The following is a 22117-nucleotide window of genomic DNA, read 5'->3' on the forward strand; positions in this document are numbered from 1 at the left end:
AATGTATTACAAAACTTAGTTCATGTTATACTTGGAAGGCAAAGGAAGATGTGACAAACTAATAGGAGACATAAGGAAGATTATAAAATATTTGTGTTTCATTACACAATGGTCCAAAAATTTTGAAAAATTTTATTCTAGAATATGATAATGATAAAACTCCAATACTTTGGCCACCTCATGCAAAGAACTGACTCATTGGAAAAGACTCTGATGCTGGGGAAGATTGAAGGCGGGTGGAGAAGGGGATGACAGAAGATGAGATGGTTAGATGGCATCACCAACTCTATGGACATGAGTTTCAGTAAGCTCCGGGAGTTGGTGATGGACAGGGAAGCTTGGCATGCTGCAGTCCATGGGGTTGCAAAGAGTCAGACATGACTGAGCAACTGAACTGAACTGAATACTATAAATTATCATAAGGATTTGTTTAATGTTTCACAATTTTAAACTGTATTTTACTCATATTACCTCCAGACGGCCAATGAAATAGGTGGGATAGATTAGGACTTTTATTTTACAGTTGAGGAAAAAGTTGAGGAAGGTTAATTGCTATATCCAAGGTCATTCAGATATTAAGTAGCAGAATCAGAACTGAAATGCAGGTCTTTTTAACTATAAATCTTTTATGATATATACTATTCCACAACTGTCTCACAAACACCAAGAAGATGCAGTGTTTACTTTGTTTCACTCCAGCAATGGGAATGGATTTTGCACATTCTTCTGCTCTCTCTTTAGCTGAGCATGCCTCCCACACACTGTGCTCATGAATACAAGACAGGATGCTAGAATTAAAGGTAGTATCTGTGGTCATTGAATGAAAACAAATGACAATAACAAAAACACCTTAGCAGGCCTAGTCAGAAATCAAACTCATCAATACTTTATGCTAAGCAACTGAGTCAATGAGCTATGTGTTTATACTGAAGATTTCATGGAATTATTATTATTTTATCAAAATTGACATGTTATTAACAACTTTATCCTCTTCTAAATTACTATTCTTACCTTTATAACTGAGGCCCCAGCTCTAGAGAGTGGATTGTGAATCTGGGCTGCAGCAGCCATGTTGGCAATAGTATTAAGATGGTTCATCTGATTCATTGCCATAGCAACTGATGCAGGAGGTAAGCTGACTGGAAGTAGGGGATGAGGCATCATCATAAATGGCAGATCCAGTCCTAAAAGAGACAGTGCATGTTAAACTATAATATTAGTTACATTATATGGACAAATGGAAATTACATAAAAATTGATGTTATTAAATAGTTAAGAAAAAAAGTCTTCACTCTTGTTGAATTTTAAGTGGTTTTATCATATTTTAGTATCTCCTTGAGGAAATAATAGTATCTGTGGAATTTAACATGGTTTTATAATTTAAAAATGCACCTATATTCAGACTTTTATTTAACAATATTCCTTATTCTTGCTCTCACTTCCAAAATATTTATTTATAATGTTCAATTTTTTACTCATAAAAAGAAACAAAAAACTTTAAGCTAAACATCGTTGTGTTTAATAAAAAGAAGCAACTTGCCTTTTAAATATTATAATGTAATGATGTGTTGATACTTTCTAGCTTAACTCTTTCCTTAGGAGTAAAGCTAGTGAAGGTGATGAAATTTCAGTTGAGCTATTTCAAATCCTGAAAGATAATGCCGTGAAAGTGCTGCACTCAATATGCCAGCAAATATGGAAAACTCAGCAGTGGCCACACGACTGGAAAAGGTCAGTTTTCATTCCAATCCCAAAGAAAGGCAATCCCAAAGAATGCTCAAACTACCGCACAATTGCACTCATCTCACACACTAGTAAAGTAATGCTCAAAATTCTCCAAGCCAGGCTTCAGCAACATGTGAACCTTGAACTTCAAGATGTTCAAGCTGGTTTTAGAAAAGGCAGAACAACCAGAAATCAAATTGCCAACATCCACTGGATCATCAAAAAAGCAAGAGAGTTCCAGAAAAACATCTATTTCTGCTTTATTGACTATGCCAAAGCCTTTGACTCTGTAGATCACAATAAACTGTGGAAAATTCTTCAAGAGATGGCAAAACCAGACCACCTGACCTGCCTCTTGAGAAACCTATATGCAGGTCAGGAAGCAACAGTTAGAACTGGACCTGGAACAACAGACTGGTTCCAAACAGCAAATGGAGTACGTCAAGGCTGTATATTGTCACCCTGCTTATTTAACTTATATGCAGAGTACATCATGAGAAACACTGGGCTGGAAGAAGCACAAGCTAGAATCAAGACTGCCAGGAGAAATATCAATAACCTCAGATATGCAGATGACACCACCTTTATGGCAGAAAGTGAAGAGGAACTAAAATGCCTCTTGATGAAAATGAAAGAGGAGAGTGAAAAAGTTGGCTTAGAGCTCAACATTCAGAAAACGAAGATCATGGCATCTGGTCCCATCACTTCATGGGAAGTAGAAGGGGAAACAGTGGAAACAGTGTCAGACTTTATTTTTGGGGGCTCCAAAATCACTGCAGATGGTGACTGCAGCCATGAAATTAAAAGACACTTACTCCTTGGAAGGAAAGTTATGACCAACCTAGATACCATATTTAGAAGCAGAGACATTACTTTGCCAACAAAGGTCCGTCTAGTCAAGGCTATTGTTTTTCCAGTAGTCATGTATGGATGTGAGAGTTGGAATGTGAAGAAAGCTGAGTGTCGAAGAATTGATGCTTTTGAACTGTGGTATTCGATTAGACTCTTGAGCGTCCCTTGGACTGCAAGGAGATCCAACCAGTCCATTTTAAAGGAGCTGAGTCCTGGGTGTTCTTTGGAAGGAATGATGCTAAAGCTGAAACTCCAGTACTTTGGCCACCTCATGCAAAGAGTTGACTCATTGGAAAAGACTCTGATGCTGGGAGAGATTGGGGGCAGGAGGAGAAGGGGACGACAGAGGATGAGATGGCTGGATGGCATCACTGACTCGATAGACATGAGTTTGGGTGAACTCTGGGAGTTGGTGATGGACAGGGAGGCCTGGCGTGCTGCAATTCATGGGGTCACAGAGTCGGAGATGACTGACTGAGTGACTGAACTGAACTGAACTGAATAGAGGTACTAGTATGATAAGATGTAGATTCTTTAGGCTTCAGAATGATTGAAGAAAATAAGACTGGGACTATGTCCTAGTCTTTTAGCTATAAATCTCTAAAATGAATGCTTATAGTTCTAATTTGAAGACTTTGTCCATAAGGAATAAGTCCTCTATCAAAATATCAACCTGTTTTCCAGTTTAATAACGAATATCCACATATTTGGGTAGTTCCAAGAATTCTATTTGTTTTATTATGCAAAGTGAAATATTTTTCACATATTTTAAATTTCTGAAAGAATATCTTTCAAGTATTATCCATATAACACTTGTGGTAGCCACAGATATGTCATTATGAAAAAAAAAGTAACAAATTGAAATAGTTGTCTGCTTATCCTTCATAAGGTTGGTATTTGTATGGAAAGAATGGAAAGACCTTTGAGTAGAGGCTAGGGAAAGTTGGCCTAACATTATGGATATTAACATGACTACAATAAGTAAACCATATCACAATATAATGTATTTTAAGCTATTGTCTTGCCAGTAATCTTGCCTTTTTTGGACATGATCCCAGAAACAAGTAATATTTAACAGATGTTCGAAAATGTGCCTCCTTGTAATTTTCCAAAATTATTATAGGCTATTGAAACTCTACTATGGGCAATGTTTATGTTAATCTTACACACAATTATCAAATGTTAATAACATCCCTTTCTCCTGTTTGCATCCCATCATTTTTTCTTGTTTCCAATATCACAACAACAAGTGTACAATGAATCTATAGGAAATATATTCAGAGACCTCTTAAATCTCATTCCTCAAAACAACAGTAATGGTAATACAAACACTCAAAACATAATTTTAGGACACAAACAGGGTTAGAAGGAAGAATGTTGTAAATAAATCTCCTGGGCTCAACAAAGATGGTTGAGTTAAAGTCATTAACAAAGTTTTCAAAAGTAGCACAATGAAACAAACTCCTAGATATGACAGGTCTCACACATTAAAATGATCACTCTATTAAAGAAATTCCTAAATAAAGAATAAAACAGTCATCAATATTTCTGATAAAGACAGACACAAAATGTACTGTTATCAGAATTATTCAAGGATAAAAAAGCTGGAAACAAATTTAGTGTGGAATCTAAGAAGGGAAACATATTCTACACTTCCTATGACTCCAAATCCCCAAAGAGTATTAGTAAAGTATTTAAAAATCTTCCCCATCACTTCATTTATGGCTCACCCTCTGATTTGCTTTTAGGAGCAATCTATTAAAACAGATTTTGCAGTTTTGAAGCCTTTTTCCTGTGATTATTAATTTAAAGTCTCAATAGAGTGCAAACACTGAATTAAAAATGGATTTCTGTGTCACCTTTTAAATTAGTTTATTTTCAGTTAACTTTACAAAATTATGTAGATGTATATGTATTTTATGCTTTACCCATCATGCAGCTTTGCTATAATGATGGGACATTCCATAACATAAATTAATCACTATTTATCTCTCCCTAAAATCTTCACCTCTTGTTCAACATAATAGCAACCATCAATAACCTTCGCCTTATGTTCAACATAATAGCAACTATCAATAACCCATTTATATAAGGTTAACATTTACAACAAACCCAAGACAATTGTGGACTTCCAATTCTTCTTTGTATAGTTAGTATTTTAATAGAAAATTGATCAAACTATAAATGAAAAGTAGCCATCAGTGCCTCAATTTATCACTCAAATGCTCAAACTTTTGTTGAATTTACACTTCTGTTAACAGTATAATACTCTTTCCTCATCCTTGAAAGGTTTTCAGTATTATCCAGATACCATTTGGCCATATCAAGGCATATGCCTATGTAAAGTCCAGTTGACAAGCAAACTACATGCAAACCACAAAGAGAATTTAACAGCCCACTGACAGTTTTAAAATATAATTCATTCAAACATTTCAAATAACCATGAAGTACTTAAAAGCCACAACTTCAGATCATGACCTACAATAACCAACCATCAATTGACTATAATATCCTGGAATTTAAGCTAATATTTATATTACATGTGAGTTTAATAGTGACCCCACTTGAGATGCACATGCAAAGCATATGCAAATACAGAGTTACGCAAGTCAAACTTTTTCCGAAAGCTGAAAACATTAAATTAAGAGCCATCAATATATATATAATTTCAGCAATCTGGCTCATTGAATTACATATCAGAAATGTACAGAGACTTTTAATAGAATGGTAATGAAGACAAACTCTTTTCAAAAATCACCAAAATGTTATTTTTTTCTTTCTTGTCAATCACATCAGGTGTACTACTATAAGCCCTCTTTCTAATGCATCTTGGTATTGTGGCAACTCCTTTAAGTTTTACGTAAGTGCATGGCACCACCTCCTTTCAGGAATTAAGGCTACAAATTTCATAATACTCTGATCTTCCCTCTACAATTACACTTACATTTGGTTTCCAAGTCATTGTCATATGTAATATCTTGTATTCTACAGTCAGGCACCAATCCTGTCATGCCTAGATGGTAAAATGTTTTCCTGGTTGGTTTTCCTATACCATTGAATTTGCCTTTCCACTTCAATTTTTAAGACTTTCAGCGGCTACTCATTATCTCCAGAATAAAACAGAAGCTCTCTGGTTTCATATGAATTTAACTTTCTAGCTTTGATATTTCACTATATTCTTCTATGTATGCCCTATTCTTTCCCCTCTGGGCCAGCTGCAGTTCTCCACAATTTTAATTCATCATAGCTTTCACTTTTTTTTCTTTTCTCATTATTATTTTATTTAATTGGAGGCTAATTACAATGTTGTGGTTTTTGCCATACATTGACATGAATCAGCCATGGGTGTACATGTGTTCCCCATTGTGAACTCCTCTCCCACCTCTCTCCCCATCTCATCTCTCAGGGTTGTCCCAGTGCACTGGCTTTAAGTGCCCTATTTCATGCATAAAATTTGGACTGATCATCTGTTTCACATATGTTAATATACATGTTTCAATGCTATTCTCTTAAATCATCCCACCCTCGCCTTATCCCACGGAGTCCAAAATACTGTTCTTTATATCTCTGTCTCTTTTGCTGTCTCACATATAGGGTCATCATTACCATCTTTCTAAATCCCATATATATGTGTTAATATACTGTATTGGTGTTTTTCTTTCTGACTTATGTCACTCTGTATAATAGGCTCCAGTTTCATCCACCTCATTAGAACTGAAAATGCAAGCCTTCACTTTTGTTGATTTTTCTCTCTGAATTCTGCCACTCTAACCCTATTTATTCAGGTATGGCAAAAGTTGTCTTTTATTTTAATCAACTGACTTTATTTTTAGAACATTTTTACATTTACAGAAAAAGTGAGCAGAAATTACAGAGAATTTCCATATACTTCCTCTCCACCAGCAGTTTCCCCTCTAATTAACATCATATACTAGTGAGGTACACTTGCTGCAATACATGAATCAATATTGATACACTATTGTTAACTACTGTCCATAGTGTACAACAGAGTTCATTCTTTGTGTTACAAATTATATGGCTTTTCACAAATGCACAACATCATGTGTCTACCATTACAGTATCATACAGACTACTTAGTTTCACTCCCTTAAAAATCTCTTCTGCTCCATCTATTCACTCCTTCTCTTAAACTTGGCTTTTAATGTCTCTATAAGTTTGCCTTTTCCTGAATGCCATATAGGTGGAATCATACAGTATTTACTCTTTTCAGACTGGCTCTGTTTCACTTGGCAATATGCACTAGTCTTTTCTTGATTTCATAGTTTATTTGTTTTGTTGCTAATTATTGTTCCATGGCATGGATATACCAGTTTGTTTACTCATTTAACTACTGAAGGACACTGTGGTTGCTTTCAACTTTTAGCAATTATGAATAAAGTTGCTATAAACATTGGTATGTAGATTTGTTTAGACATAATATTTTAATTCATTTGGATAAACAAGGAGACTCTGTTTAGCTTCGTGAGAAAGCACCAAATGCTTTCCAAATTGCTGTGCCATACTACATTCCCACCAGCAATAAATGAGAGTTCTTGTTGCTCCACATCCATACCAGCAGTTAATGTTGATACAGTTCTGAATTTTAGCCATTCCAATAGGTGTGCAGGGGTACCTCATTTTTGTTTAATCTGAAATTCTCTAATGGCATATGATGTTGAATATATATTCATATGGTTATATGTCATTTGTACATTTTATTTGATGAGGGTCTGTTCCAGGTCTTTGACACGATTTTAATCAGGTTCTTTTTTTTTTTTTTTAATTGAACTATAACTGACTTACAATATTAGATTATCTTCAGGTGTACACTTAGTTATTTTATATTTTATAGCTTACACACCATACAACACTATTAAAAAATATTGATTCTATTTGATGTCATGTTTGTTACATCCTTAAAACACTTATTTTCTAACTTGCAGTTTGTACTTCTTAATCCCTTTCACCTATTTGGTCCTTCCCACAATACCTGTCCCTTGTGATAACCACTAATTTGTTCTCTGAATCTGCCAGTCTGTACCTGTTTTTAATACTTGTTAATTTTGATTTTGAAAAATTTCACATTTTTGATATACATACAACATAGAGCATTTGTTTTTCTCTGACTTATTTCTCTAAGCATAATACCTTCCATGTACATCCACACTGTTGCAAATGGTAAGATTTCATTCTTTATTATTGCTGAGAAATATTATATTGTGGTGTGTGTGTGTGTGACCTTTTCTTTATCCATTCATCTGCTGTAGGCACTTAGGTGGCTTCCATTATTTGGCTATTATAAATAATGCTGCTATGTACATCTAGGTTCATATTTCTTTTTAAGTTAGTATTTTTGTTTTTGTTTTTTGTTTTTTTGTTTTTTTTCAGATAAATACCCAGAGTAAAACTGCTGGATGGTATGGTAGTTCTGATTTCAATTTTTTGAGGAACTTCCATATCATTTTCCATATGGTTGCACCAATTTAAATTCCGTCAACAGTGCATGACGGTTCCTTTTCTCCAGATTCTTGCCAATATTTGTTTTGTTTTGTTTTTTAATAACAATAATTCACAGGCATGAGGTGATATCTCAGTTTGGTTTTGATTTGCATTTCCCTGATGATTAGGGATGTTGAGCATCTTTTCATGTGTCTGTTTGCCATCTAGATTTTCTTTGGAAAAATCTCTTCAGGTTTACTACTCATTTTTTAATCAGGTGATTTTTGGATGTTGAGTTGTATAATGTATAAGTCTTTTGTATGTCTTGGGTATTAAGTTTCTTATCAGATATATTTTTGAAAATATCTTCTCCCATTCAGTAAGCAACTTTTTCTATTAATAGTTTCCTTCACTGTGCAAAAACTTTGTAGTTTGTAGCCACAACTGATTCTTTGTTTACTTTTGTTTCCCTTGCCTGAGGACAAATATCCAAAAGAATATTGCCAAGACTGATGACAAAGACCTTACTTTGTATGTTCTATTATTTCCCAAATAATCCCTCTGCCCCCCTCCAGCAAGTTAATTTTAGGATTCTTGATGTTTTCCCTAAATTGTTTTCATTTTTTTAAATTTTATCCTCTTTCTGTTCAGATTGGGTGATTTCCACTACTCTGTTTTCCATTTTGCAAATGCATTCCTTTGTATCATCCTATCAACTGCTGATTGCTTCTAGTTCATTTTTTTATGTTATTATATCCTTAATTTATGTTTAGTTATTCTTTATATCTTCCATCTGTTAAATTCTTCTTTGTGTTCACCCATTCTTCTCTTGACTTCACTGAGGGTCTTTATGATATTAACTTGAACTCTTTATTGGGTAGATTCCTTATCTCCACTTTGCTAAGTTCTTCTGTGGTTCTGTCTTATTTCTTTGTTTGAAACACATTCTTCTTTCTTCTCACTTTGCCTACTTTTCTGTGTATAATTCTATGCATTAAGGAGCTTGGTTACATTTCCTGATCTTGTAAAATTGGCCTTATATAGGAGACATCCTATGAGGCACAGCAGCACAAGTTATATGCTCTAAGAGTGCCTTCTGTGTGGGCTGCATGAACACTTCGTTGTGATGGGATCAATTACTACGGGCACACTATTAGGAAGGGTTAGTTTCGCCCATTTGGCTGCCAGGGATCTTTTTGTGCAATGGCTACAGGCTCATTGGTGGGTTGGACTGTGTGTTGGCTGGGATAGTTGTACTGCTCAGGCAGTCCCAAGGTTTGTGCTAGCCCACTGGCAGTGGGGATGGGGATGGGGAGTCTCAGTATCACTGGCTCCTGGGCCTCAAGTGTCCCAGGGGTGGTGTTTGCATATACATTCCTGCGATAAGGTTCTGGTGTGACTGGATATAAGGCCTGTGTGGCTAGGATTGGTGCCAGCATGCTGGTATGTGGAACTGGGTCCTAGAGAATTTGTCTGTGTGACCCAGTGGGCCTGGGACTGATACCAGCCCTGTGGGGGCAGGGCCAAGTCATAGCTTGGCTGGTTATGTCACCTGGTGAGTCTCATGGCTGGCAAAGACCCACTGGTGAGTATAGCTGTAGCTGGCTACTTAACCAGAGGAGTGTGGGACTCAGGTTATTATAGATGGGATATAAAACCTCAGGGCTAATAGACTACAGAGAGAAGTCCAAAATGGCACTCATCAGAACTGGTGTTCTCATGATAAAATGAGCTCCAAAAAATGTCTACTGACATTCTATGTCCCCAGGCATAATCCTTGTTGCTTCCTGCCTCTCTGAGAGGCTCTCTAAGATCAGCAAGTGTATCTGACTAAAGCTTGTTTCAAACTACTGCTTCTGTGCTGCAAAAGTTATAAGATTTTACATGCATTCCTTAAGAGCAGAGCTTCTGTTTCCTACAGCCCACTGACTCTCTATACACAAGCCCCACTGGCCTTCAAAATAAGGCCTTCTTGTTCCAGGGTGTTCTCTGTTGGATGCAAGTTGCCTAGGCTACGGAACTTGATGTGGGGCTTGGGCAACTTCCTCCTTGGAGAGAATCTCTGCTATTGTGATTACTCTCCCATATTTCAGTTACCTACCCTGGTGTGTGAGTGCTGATGATTTGACTTCTCCACTCATCCTATCTATCTTGTTGCGGTTATTTCCTTATGTCTTAAGTTGTGGAAAATCTTTTCTGCTGGTCTTCAGGTCATTCTATAAATACTTACTCTGTGAATAGTTGTAATTTTAGTGTGCTTTTGGAAGAACTTTGAACTTGGCTTTCCCACTCTTCCAACTTAGCCACACTGCCTCCAATTCTATATTTTTAATAAATATGTGTCTTTATAATTAAAGTAAGTTTCTTAAAGAAAATAAATTGTTTTCTTATCAACTTCAATAGTTTCCATATTTGCAGTTTTTTTTTTTTTTAATTGAATCATGATTATATACAAGGGCCACTCTGGTGGTTCAAATGGTTCAGAATCTACCTACAATGCAGGAGACCAAGGTTCAATCCCTGGGTCGGGAAGATCCCTTGGAGAAGGGAATGGTTACCCACTTCAATGTTCTTGCCTGGATAATTTCATGAACAGAGACTACCAGGCTACACTCCATGGGGTTGCAAAGAGTTGGACATGACTGAGCAAGCACACATGCATAATTATAGTTGGACATGACTGAGCAAGTACACATGCATAATTAAATAGGAAGTAGGTGGTTTACATACAAGCAAAATCACCAACACCATAGGTCACTAATATGCACATTTATGTCTTTAGTTGGTATATTCAGTTCAGCTCAGTTCAGTTGCTCAGTCGTGTCCGACTCTTTGTGACCCCATGAATTGCAGCACGCCAGGGCTCCCTGTCCATCACCAACTCCCGGAGTTCACCCAGACTCACGTCCATCGAGTCAGTGATGCCATCCAGCCATCTCATCCTCTGTTGTCCCCATCTCCCCCTGCCCCCAATCCCTCGCAGCATCAGAGGCTTTTCCAATGAGTCAACTCTTCACATGAGGTGGCCAAAGTACTAGAGTTTCAGCTTTAGCATCATTCCTTCCAAAGAACACCCAGGACTGATCTCCTTCAGAATGGACTGGTTGGATTTCCTTGCAGTCCAAGGGACTCTCAAGAGTCTTCTCCAACACCACAGTTCAAAAGCATCAATTCTTCTGTGCTCAGCCTTCTTCACAGTCCAACTCTCACATCCATACATGACCACAGGAGAAACAATAGCCTTGACTAGATGAACTTTTGTTGGCAAAGTTGTGTCTCTGCTTCTGAATATGCTATCTAGGTTGGTCATAACTTTCCTTCCAAGACCAATCATATTTAGAATGTGCTGCATTCAATATGCCAGAAAATTTGGAAAACTCAGCAGTGGCCACAGGACTGGAAAAGGTCAGTTTTCATTCCAATCCCAAAGAATGCTCAAACTACCACACAATTGCACTCATCTCACACACTAGTAAAGTAATGCTCAAAATTCTCCAAGCCAGGCTTTAGCAATAAGTGAACCATGAACTTCCAGATGTTCAAGCTGGTTTTAGGAAAGGCAAAGGAACCAGAGGTCAAATTGCCAAAATCTGCTGGATCATTCAAAAAGCAAGAGAGTTCCAGAAAAACATATATTTCTGCTTTATTGACTAGGCCAAAGCTTTTGACTGTGTGGATCACAGTAAAATGTGGAAAATTCTGAAAGAGATGGAAATACTAGAACACTTGACCTACCTCTTGAGAAACCTATATGCAGGTCAGGAAGCAACAGTTAGAACTGGACATGGAACAACAGACTGATTCCAAGCAGGAAATGGAGTACTTCAAGGCTGTATATTGTCACCCTGCTTATTTAACTTATATGCAGAGTACATCATGAGAAACACTGGGCTGGAAGAAGCACAAGCTGGAATCAAGACTGCCTGGAGAAATATCAATAACCTCAGATATGCAGATGACACCACCTTTATGGCAGAAAGTGAAGAGGAACTAAAACGCCTCTTGATGAAAGTGAAAGAGGAGAGTGAAAAAGTTGGCTTAAAGCTCAACATTCAGAAAACTAAGATCATGGCATCTGGTCCCATCACTTCATGGGAAATAGATGGGGAAACAGTGAAAACAGTGTCAGACTTTATTTTTGGGGGCTCCAAAATCACTGCAGATGGTGATTTCAGCCATGAAATTAAAAGACACTTGCTCCTTGGAAGGAAAGTTATGACCAACTTAGCTTATTCAAAAGCAGAGACATTACTTTGCCAATAAAGGTGCGCCTAGTCAAGGCTCTGTTTTTTTCCAGTAGTCATGTATGGATGGGAGAGTTGGACTGTGAAGAAAGCTGAGCACCAAAGAATTGATGCTTTTGAACGTGGTGTTGGAGAAGACTCTTGAAAGTCCCTTGGACTGCAAGGAAATCCAACCAGTCCATTCTGAAGGAGATCAGTCCTGGGTGTTCTTTGGAAGGAATGATGCTAAAGCTGAAACTCCAATACTTTGGCCACCTCATGTGAAGAGTTGACTCATTGGAAAAGACTCTGATGCTGGGAGGGATTGGAGGCAGGAGGAGAAGGGGACAACAGAGGATGAGATGGCTGGATGGCATCACCGACTCGATGGACGTGAGTTTGAGTGAACTCTGGGAGTTGGTGATGGACAGGGAGGACTGGCGTGCTGCAATTCATGGGGTCTCAAAGAATCGGACATGACTGAGCAACTGAACTGAACTGAACTGATGCTACTTGAATAAGTAGCTATCATATTTTCTATTCATTATCCTTGGTTCTTTTTAAATCTTGTTTTCCATTATTTTCTTGACTTCTGTAGTGTTAACTGATGATTTTATATGATTCATTTTCTCTCCTCTTTTATCAGGTTATTTATACTTATTTTTACAAAATTTTAGTGATTTCTCTTTTAGTTTGTAATATATATTTTACAACATATTTAAAACTGCTTTCGATTAACACTAAATCACTTCATGAATTTTTGAGGTTGCACACAAGAACTGTCTTTCAGACTCTTTTGTTGACTATGAGGGCTGCTCCATTGCTTCTAAGGAATTCTTGCCCACAGCAGTAGATATAATCGTCCTTTGAATTTGCCCATTCCTATCCATTTTAGTTCACTGATTCCTAAAAGGTTGATGTTCAATCTTGCCATCTCCTTCTTAACCACATCCTATTTACCTTCATTCATGGACCTAACATTCCAGGATCTTATGCAATAGTGTTTTTCATGGCACTGGATTTTATTTTTATGACCAGACACATCCAGAGGACACATCCACCACCAGAACTGAGTATCATTTCTGCTTTGTTCAAGCTGCTTCATTCTTTCTAGAGTTATTGGTAATTACCTTCCACTTTTCCTCAGTAGCATAGTGAACACTATCCAACCTGGAGGTGGGGATCATCTTCTGGTGTCACACTTTTTTGCCTTTTCCTACTGTTAATAAGGCCCTCATGTCAAAAATGCTGGAGTGAGTTTGTATTTCCCCCTCCAGTGCACCACAAATTGTCAGAACTCAAAAACTATAGAATGATCATAGTTCATTTCCAAGGCAAACCATTCAACATCACAGTAACCGAAGTCTATGCCCCAGCCACTAATGCTAAAGAAGCTGAAGTTGACTGGTTGTATGAAGATTTACAACACCTTCTAGAAGTAATAGTAGAAAATGATATCTATTTCATCATAGGGGATTGGAATGCAAAAGTAGGAAGTCAAGAGAAACCCCAAAAAACAAGCAAGTTTGGCCTTGGAATGCAAAATGAAGCAGAGCAAAGGCTAACAGAGCTTTGACAAGAGAACACACTCGTCATAGCAAACACTCTTTTCCAACAACCCAAGAGACAACTCAACACATTGACCAGATGGTCATTATTGAAATCAGATTCATTATATTTTTTGCAGCCAGAGATGGAAAAGCTCTATACAGTCCAAAAAAAAAAAAATGGAGGTGACTGTGGCTCAGATCATCAGCTCCTTATTGCAAAATTGAGGCTTAAATCGAAGAAATTAGGAAAACTACCAGAACATTCATGTAGGACCTAAATCACATCACTTATGATTATACAGTGTGGTTGATGAATAGATTCAAGGGATTAGATTTGGAAGATAAAGTGTCTGAAGAACTACGAACAAAAGTAGATAAAATTATACAGAAGGCAGTCATTAAAACCATCTCAAAGAAGAACAAATGCAAGAAGGCAAAGTGGTTATCTGAGGAGCTTTTACCAATAGCTGAGGAAAGAAGAGAAGTGAAAGTCAAGGGAGATAGGGAAAGATATAGCTAAGTGAATGCAGAGTTCTAGATAATAGCAAGGAGAAATAAGAAGGCATTTGTAAATTAACAATGCAAATGAATAGAGGAAAACAGTAGAATAGGAAAGACTAGAAATCTCTTCAACAAACTTGAAGACATCTAGGAAACATTTCAAGCAAGGATGGGCATGATAAAGGATAGAAACAATAAAGATCTAACAGAAGCAGAAGAGATTAAAAAGAGATGCCAAAAGTACACAGAAGAACTGTATAAAAAATGTCTTAATGATCCAGATAACAACGATGGTATACTCACTAACTTAGAGCCTGATATCCTGAAACATTAACTTATGTGAGCCTTAGGAAGCATTATTACGAACAAAGTTAGTGGCGATGACAGAATTCCAGTTGAGCTATTTTAAATCCTAAAAGATGATGCTTATAAAGTGCTGCACTCAACATGCCAGCAAATTTGGAAAACTTAGCAATGGCCCCAGGACTAGGAAAGGTCAGTTTTCATTCCAGTCCCAAAGAAGGGCAATGTCAAAGAATATTCAAACTACCATACATTTTTGCTCATCTCACATGATAGCAAGGTTATGCTCAAAATCCTTGAAGCTAGACTTCAGCAGTACATGAACTGAGAACTTTCAGATGGAAAAGCTGGTTTTCTAAAAGGCAGAGGAATCAGAGAAAAAATTGCCAACAATCATTGGTCCATGGAGAAAGCAAGGGAGTTACAGAAAAACATATACTTCTGCTTCACTGACTACACTAGAGCCTTTGATTGTGTGGATTAAAAAAAAAAAACTGAAAAAATTATTAAAGAGAAGAGCCTTTGATTTTTTGGATCACAAAAAAATTGAAAAATTATTAAAGAGATGGAATTGCCAGACGTCCTACTTGTCTTTTGAGAAACTTGTATGTGGGTCAAGAGGAAACAGTTAGAGTCAAAAATGGAAAAACGGACTGGTTCTAAATTGGGAAAGGAGTACAAAAAGTCTATTTATTGTCACCCTTCTTATTTAACTCATATGCAGAGTACATCATGTGTGATGCCAGGCTGGTTGAATTACAAGCTGGAATCAAAATTACTTGGAGAAATACTAACCACCTCAAATAGGCAGAAGATACCACTCTAATGGCAGAAAGTAAAGAGGAAGTAAAGAGCTTCTTGATCAGGATGAAAAAGGAGAGTGAAAAAGTTCGTTGAAACTCAACATTTCAAATAAGATCATGGCATCTAGTCTCATCATTTCATGTAAAATAGGGAAAAATTGGAAATGCATATTTTATTTTCCTAGGCTCCAAAAACACTGCGGATGGTGACTACAGCTATTAAAAGATGCTAGCTCCTTGGAAGAAAAACTTTGACAAACTAGACACCATATTAAAAAGCAAGAAGTAATTTTGCTGACAAATGTCGCTATAGAAAAAGTTATGTTTGTCAAGTAGTTCTTTACAAATGTGAGGGTTGGACTACAAAGAAGGCTGAGCACTGAATAATTGATGCTTTTGAATTGTGGTAAGAGAAGACAATATACAGACTTGACGTACTCCTTTTCCTATTTGGAACCAGTCTGTTGTTCCATGTCCAGTTCTAACTGTTGCTTCCTGACCTGCATAAAGGTTTCTCAAGAGGCAGGTCAGTGATCTGGTATTCCCATCTCTTTCAGAATGTTCCACAGTTTATTGTGATTCACACAGTCAAAGGCTTTGGCATAGTCAATAAAGCAGAAATAGATGTTTTTCTGGAACTCTCTTGCTTTTTTGATGATCCAGCAGCTGTTGGCATTTTGATCTCTGGTTCCTCTGCCTTTTCTAAAACCAGCTTGAACATCTGGAAGTTAATGGCTCACGTATTACTAAAGCCTGGATTGGAGAATTTTGAGCATTACTTTACTAGCATGTGAGATGAGTGCAATTGTGCAGTAGTTTGAGCATTCTTTGGCATTGCCTTTCTTTGGGATTGGAAGGAAAACTGACCTTTTCCAGCCCTGTGGCCACTGCTGAGTTTCCCAAATTTGCTGGCATATTGAGTTCAGCACTTTCACAGCACCATCTTTCAGGATTTGAAATAGCTCCCCTGGAATTCCATCACCTCCACTAGCTTTGTTTGTAGTGATGCTTTCTAAGGCCCACTTGACTTCACACTCTAGGATGTCTGGCTCTAGGTGAGTGATCACACCATCGTGATGATCTGGGTCGTGAAGCTCTTTTTTGAACAGTTTTTCTGTGTATTCTTGCCACCTCTTCTTAATATCTTCTGCTTCTGTTAGGTCCATACCATTTCTGTCCTTTATCGAGCCCATCTTTGCATAAAGTGTTCCCTTGGTATCTCTAATTTTGTTGAAGAGATCTCTAGTCCATTCTGTTGTTTTCCTCTATTTCTTTGTATTGATCGCTGAGGAAGGCTTTCTTATCTCTTCTTGCTATTCTTTGGAACTCTACATTCAGAGGTTTATATCTTTCCTTTTCTCTTTCGCTTTTCACGCCTCTTCTTTTCACAGCTATTTGTAAGGCCTCCTCAGACATTTTGCTTTTTTTGCATTTCTTTTCCATGAGAATGGTCTTGATCCCTGTCTCCTGTAGAGTGTCACGAATCTCAGTCCATAGTTCATCAGGGACTCTATCAGATCTAGTGCCTTAAATCTATTCTCACTTCCACTGTATAATTTGATTTAGGTCATACCTGAATGGTCTAGTGGTTCTGCCTACTTTCTACAATTTAAGTCTGAATTTGGCAATAAGAAGTTCATGATCTGAGCCACAGTCAGCTCCCAGTCTTGTTTTCGCTGACTCTATAGAGCTTCTCCATCTTTGGCTGCAAAGAATATAATCAATCTGATTTTGGTGTTGACCATCTGGTGATGTTCATATGTCGAGTCTTCTCTTGTGTTGTTGAAAGAGGGTGTTTGCTATGACCAGTGCGTTCTCTTGGCAGAATTCTATTAGCCTTTGCCCTGCTTCATTCCATACTCCAAGGCCAAATTTGCCTGTTACTCCAGGTGTTTCTTGACTTCTTACTTTTGCATTCCAGCCCCTTATAATGAAAAGGACATCTTTTTTGGGTGTAAGTTCTAAATGGTCTTGTAGGTCTTCATAGAACTGTTCAACTTCAGCTACTTCAGCGTTACTGGTTGGGCTGAAGGAAGCACAAGCTGGAATCGAGATTGCCAGGAGAAATATCAATAACCTCAGATATGCAGATAACACCACCTTTATGGCAGAAAGTGAAGAGGAACTAAAACTTCTCTTGATGAAAGTCAAAGAGGAGAGTAAAAAAGTTGGCTTAAAGCTCAACATTCATAAAACGAAGATCATGGCATCTGGTCCCATCACTTCATGGGAAATAGATGGGGAAACAGTGGAAACAGTGTCAGACGTCTTTGGGCTCCAAAATCACTGCAGATGGTGACAGCAGCCATGAAATTAAAAGACGCTTACTCCTTGGAAGGAAAGTTATGACCAACCTAGATAGCATATTAAAAAGAAGAGACATTACTTTGCCAAAAAAAGGTCTGTCTAATCAAGGCTATGGTTTTTCCAGTGGTCATGTATGGATGTGAGTGTTGGACTGTGAAGAAAACTGAGCGCCGAATAATTGATGCTTTTGAAATGTGGTGTTGGAGAAGACTCTTGAGAGTCCCTTGGACTGCAAGGAGGTCCACCCAGCCCATCTTAAAGGAGATCAGTCCTGGGTGTTCATTGGAAGGAGTTTAGTTTTCAGCTAAAGCTGAAACTCCAATACTTTGGTCACCTCATGTGAAGAGTTGATCCATTGGAAAAGACCCTGATGCTTGGAGGGATTGAGGTTAGGAGGAGAAGGGGATGACAGAGGATGAGATGGCTGGATGGCATCACTGACTTGATGGAGATGAGTTTGAGTGAACTCCAGGTATTGGTGATGGACAGGGAGCCCTGGCGTGCTGCAATTCATGTGGTCGCAAAGATTCAGACACGGCTGAGACCTGAACTGAACTGAATAGAGAAGACTCTTGAGAGTCTCTTGGACTGCAAGGAGATCAGACCAGTCAATTCTAAGGAAAAGCAGCCCAAAATAATCATTGGAAAGACTGGTGCTGAAGCTCTCATACTTTGGCCACCTGATGTGAGGAGCCAACTCATTTGGAAAAGACAAGACTGAAGGCAAAAGAGAAGGAGTGGAATAGAATGAGATGGGTATATAGTACTAGCAAATCAATGGACATGAATTTGAGCAAACTCCTGGAGATAGTGGAAGGCAGAAAATCCTTGAATGCTGCAGTCCCTGGGGTTCACAAAAGAGTCAGATATGACCTAACAACTGAACATCAACAACTTAATGGTAGTGAAAATTAACTTAAAGCAGATTATCTTCATAGCTCAGTTTTGTGTTTTGTGTGTAACATCACTCTCATCTTCTGTATTATCATTGGTGTTATTATTTGGAAGAGTGTATTTGCTAGATTAAGAATAGAGACATAGACATGTTAATGTATTGCTTCTCTAACTCTCTCCTTTTATGTTGATCAAAATTTCTGACCTATATCATTGTTCTTCTCTATGAAGACTTTCTTTTAACATTTTTGCAAGGCAGCACTGATGGTATGGCCACAAATTCCTTTAAATTTTGTTTGTCTGAGAAACTCTTTATTTTTTCACTTCAAAAGGAAAGGTTCAGTAAGTCGAAAATTCTAGGTTGGTGGGTTTGTTTCTTTTATTATTGAGTATTTCATACCACTCTATTCTATAGTGCCTGGTTTCTGAAGGTAAGTCTAAAGTAATTCTTCTTATACCCCTCCCTAGCCTAAATGAGTAAAATGTGCCCCAATCAGTCACTCCTTTCTCTCCCTCTCAACTCAGAAAGGAACAGACATATGAGGGTGGCACACACAGAGAGATGAACCCCAAAACAAAGCTGAGCCCCATAAGTAGTGCAACTAAAGAAGAGAATGGAAATCTCTCTGAAACTTCACAAGCTGAAGATTAAATCCCTGTGATTGGCATGGTAAATCCTGTGTCTTTGGAATGTATTAATAGACAGAGTGTTCCCACAACTGAGACCAGTCTAGCTTTAGTAGCAGTGTACTTTGTGGGGAAATACACGTGGGAGTTGGCACAGATCAGAATCTGAGCCACCCCAACAGTGCCCACAGTGGGTCGAGAGACCTATCTAGAGGGTCCAGTGCTGGACATTTAACACAAAGAGCCAGCAAGACAGGGACACAGTCCCATGATCAGCAGATGGGCTGCCCAAAGTTGTACTAAGCTCACAGACACCCCCGAACACACAAACTGATGTGGCCTTGCCCATCAGACGGAAAACAGTAAACTTCACTCACCAGAGTTCAGACACCAGACCTGCCCACCAGGAAACCTACATAACTCTGGATAAACCTCACCCACCAGGGGACAGACATCAGGAATAAGTGGAACCATGACCCTGAGGGTTTTGGAAAAGAGATTACATAAAAAGTAAGACGAAATGAAATGACAGAGAAATATGTTGCAGAAGAAATAGAAAGATAAAAACCCACAAAACCAAAAAGTGAAGAGGAAATAAGTTATCTACCTAAAACAGATTTCAGAGTAATGATAGTAAAGAAGATTCAAGATCTTGGAAATAGAATGTAGGCATGGATCAAGAAGATACAAGAAATGTTTAACAAGGATCTACAGGAACCAAAGAACAATCAGTGATGAACAATACAATAACTAAAATGAAAAACACCCTAGAAGGAATCAACCACAGAATAACTGAGGCAGAGGAACAGATAAATGAGATGCAAGGTAGACTGGTATAAATAACTTTTGGGGAGCAAGTAAAGAAAAAACAAATAAAAATAAATGAGGAGGGCAGCAGAGACCTTTGTGACAGCAATCAACACAGAAACATTCAAATTATAGGTGTCCCAGAAGACACAGAGAAAGCACCTGAAAAAATACTTGAAGAGATTATAGACAAAAACTCCCATAATATGGGAAAGGAAACAGTTACCCAAGTCCAGGAAGCACAGAAGGTCCCATACAGGATAAACCCAAGGAGAAGAACACCTAGATACATATTAATCAAAATAATAAAAATTAAACCCAAAGAAAAAATATTAAAAGTAGCAAAGAAAATGCAACAAAAACATACGAGGTAAACTGCACAAGATTATCAGCTGATTTTTTCAGCAAATTCTGCAGACCAGAAGGGAGTCACAAGATATATTTAAGTGATGAAAGGGAAAAATCAACAACCAAGATAACTCTAACAAGCAAGGATCTCAATCAGATTTGACAGAGAAATCAAAAGCTTACAGACAAACAAACAAAAGCTAAGAGAATTGAGGACCACCAAACCAGCAGTAAAACAGATGCTAAAGGAACTTCTCTAGGCAGGAAACAGAAGAGAAGAAAAATACCTACAAAACAAACAAAATACAATTAAGAAAATGGTAATAAGAAAATATATAGTGATAATTAACTTAAATGAAAATAGACTGAATACTGCAACCAAGACACAGACTGGCTGGATGGATATGAAAACAAGATCCATAAATATGTTTGCTACAAGAAACCAACATCAGATCTAAGGATATATACAGACTGAAAATGAAGGGATGAAAAAGATATTCCATGCAAATGGAAATTGAAGGAAAGGAATAGTAGTAATGCCCATATCAGAAAAAAATAAATAAATAAATAAATAAAGACAGTTATAAGAGACAATAAATAACACTAAACAATGATCAAGAGATCAATCCAAGAAGATACAGCAACTGTAAATATTTATGTTTCCCAATATAAGAGCACCTCAATACATAAAGCAAATGTTAATAGCCATTAAGCCTGGTGTGTTGTGGTCCACGGGGTCAAAAAGAGTTGGATACGACTGACTGACTGACCTGAACTGAACTGAATTGAACACAATAGTCATAAAAGGGGAAATTGACCACAAAACAAAAATAGTGGTAGACTTTTGCATGGCAGTTTCCAATGGACAGAACATACAGACAGAAAATTAATGAAGAAAGACAAATCTTCAATGACACATTAGACTAGATAGAATTATGATATTTGTAGCACATTCCATTCCCAAAGCAGCAGAATACACTTTCTTCTCAAGTTCACCCAAAACATTTTATCTAACGGATTACATCTTGGGTCACAAATAAAGCCTTGGTAAATTTAAAAACATTGAAATTGTATCAAGCATCTTTTCTGACCACAAAGCTATGAAATTAGAAATCAATGTCAGGAAAAAAAAAGAAAAAACAACAACAACTGCAAAAAATATGAACACAGGGAGGCTAAACAATATGCTACTAAATGACCAAGAGATCACTGAAGAAATTAAAGAGGCGATAAAAATTACCTAGAAACAAATGACAATGAAAACACAATAGTTAAAAAGCCATGGGACACAGCAAAAGTAGTTTTAAGAGGGAAGTTTATAACAATATAATCCTACCTCAAGTAACTAGAAAACCCTCAAATAAACAACCTTACCTTACTTACAACCTTAAGTAACAACCTTAGCTTACACCTAAAGCAACTAGAGCCAGACATCCTGGAGTCCGAAGTCAAGTGGGTCTTAGGAAGCATCACTGTGAACAAAGCTAGTGGAGGTGATGGAATTCTAGCTGAGCTATTTCATGTCTTTAAATATGATGCTGTGAAAGTGCTGCACTCAATATGCCAGCAAATTTGGAAAACTCAGCATTGGCCACAGGACTGGAAAGGGTCAGTTTTCGTTCCAATCCCTAAGAAAGGTAATGTCAAATAATGTTCAAACTATCATACAATTGCACTCATCTCACATGCTAGCAAAGTAATGCTCAAAATTCTCCAAACAAGGTTTCAACAGTATGTG

The 22117-nt window shown here is 37.6% G+C and overlaps 1 protein-coding gene across 1 annotated transcript in view; it reads right to left on the bottom strand.

Moving 5' to 3' along the window:
• Positions 1–22117, bottom strand: part of DACH2 (dachshund family transcription factor 2) — a 311949-nt gene that overhangs the window by 176877 nt on the left and 112955 nt on the right. Inside the window, exon 3 of the mRNA XM_059883831.1 lies at positions 1012–1184. Within this exon, the coding sequence (XP_059739814.1) occupies positions 1012–1184 (173 nt within the window). The remainder of the gene's footprint in view (positions 1–1011; positions 1185–22117) is intronic.

The sequence above is a fragment of the Bos taurus genome, chromosome X, assembly GCF_002263795.3.
Source record: "Bos taurus isolate L1 Dominette 01449 registration number 42190680 breed Hereford chromosome X, ARS-UCD2.0, whole genome shotgun sequence".
Lineage (NCBI taxonomy): Eukaryota > Metazoa > Chordata > Mammalia > Artiodactyla > Bovidae > Bos > Bos taurus.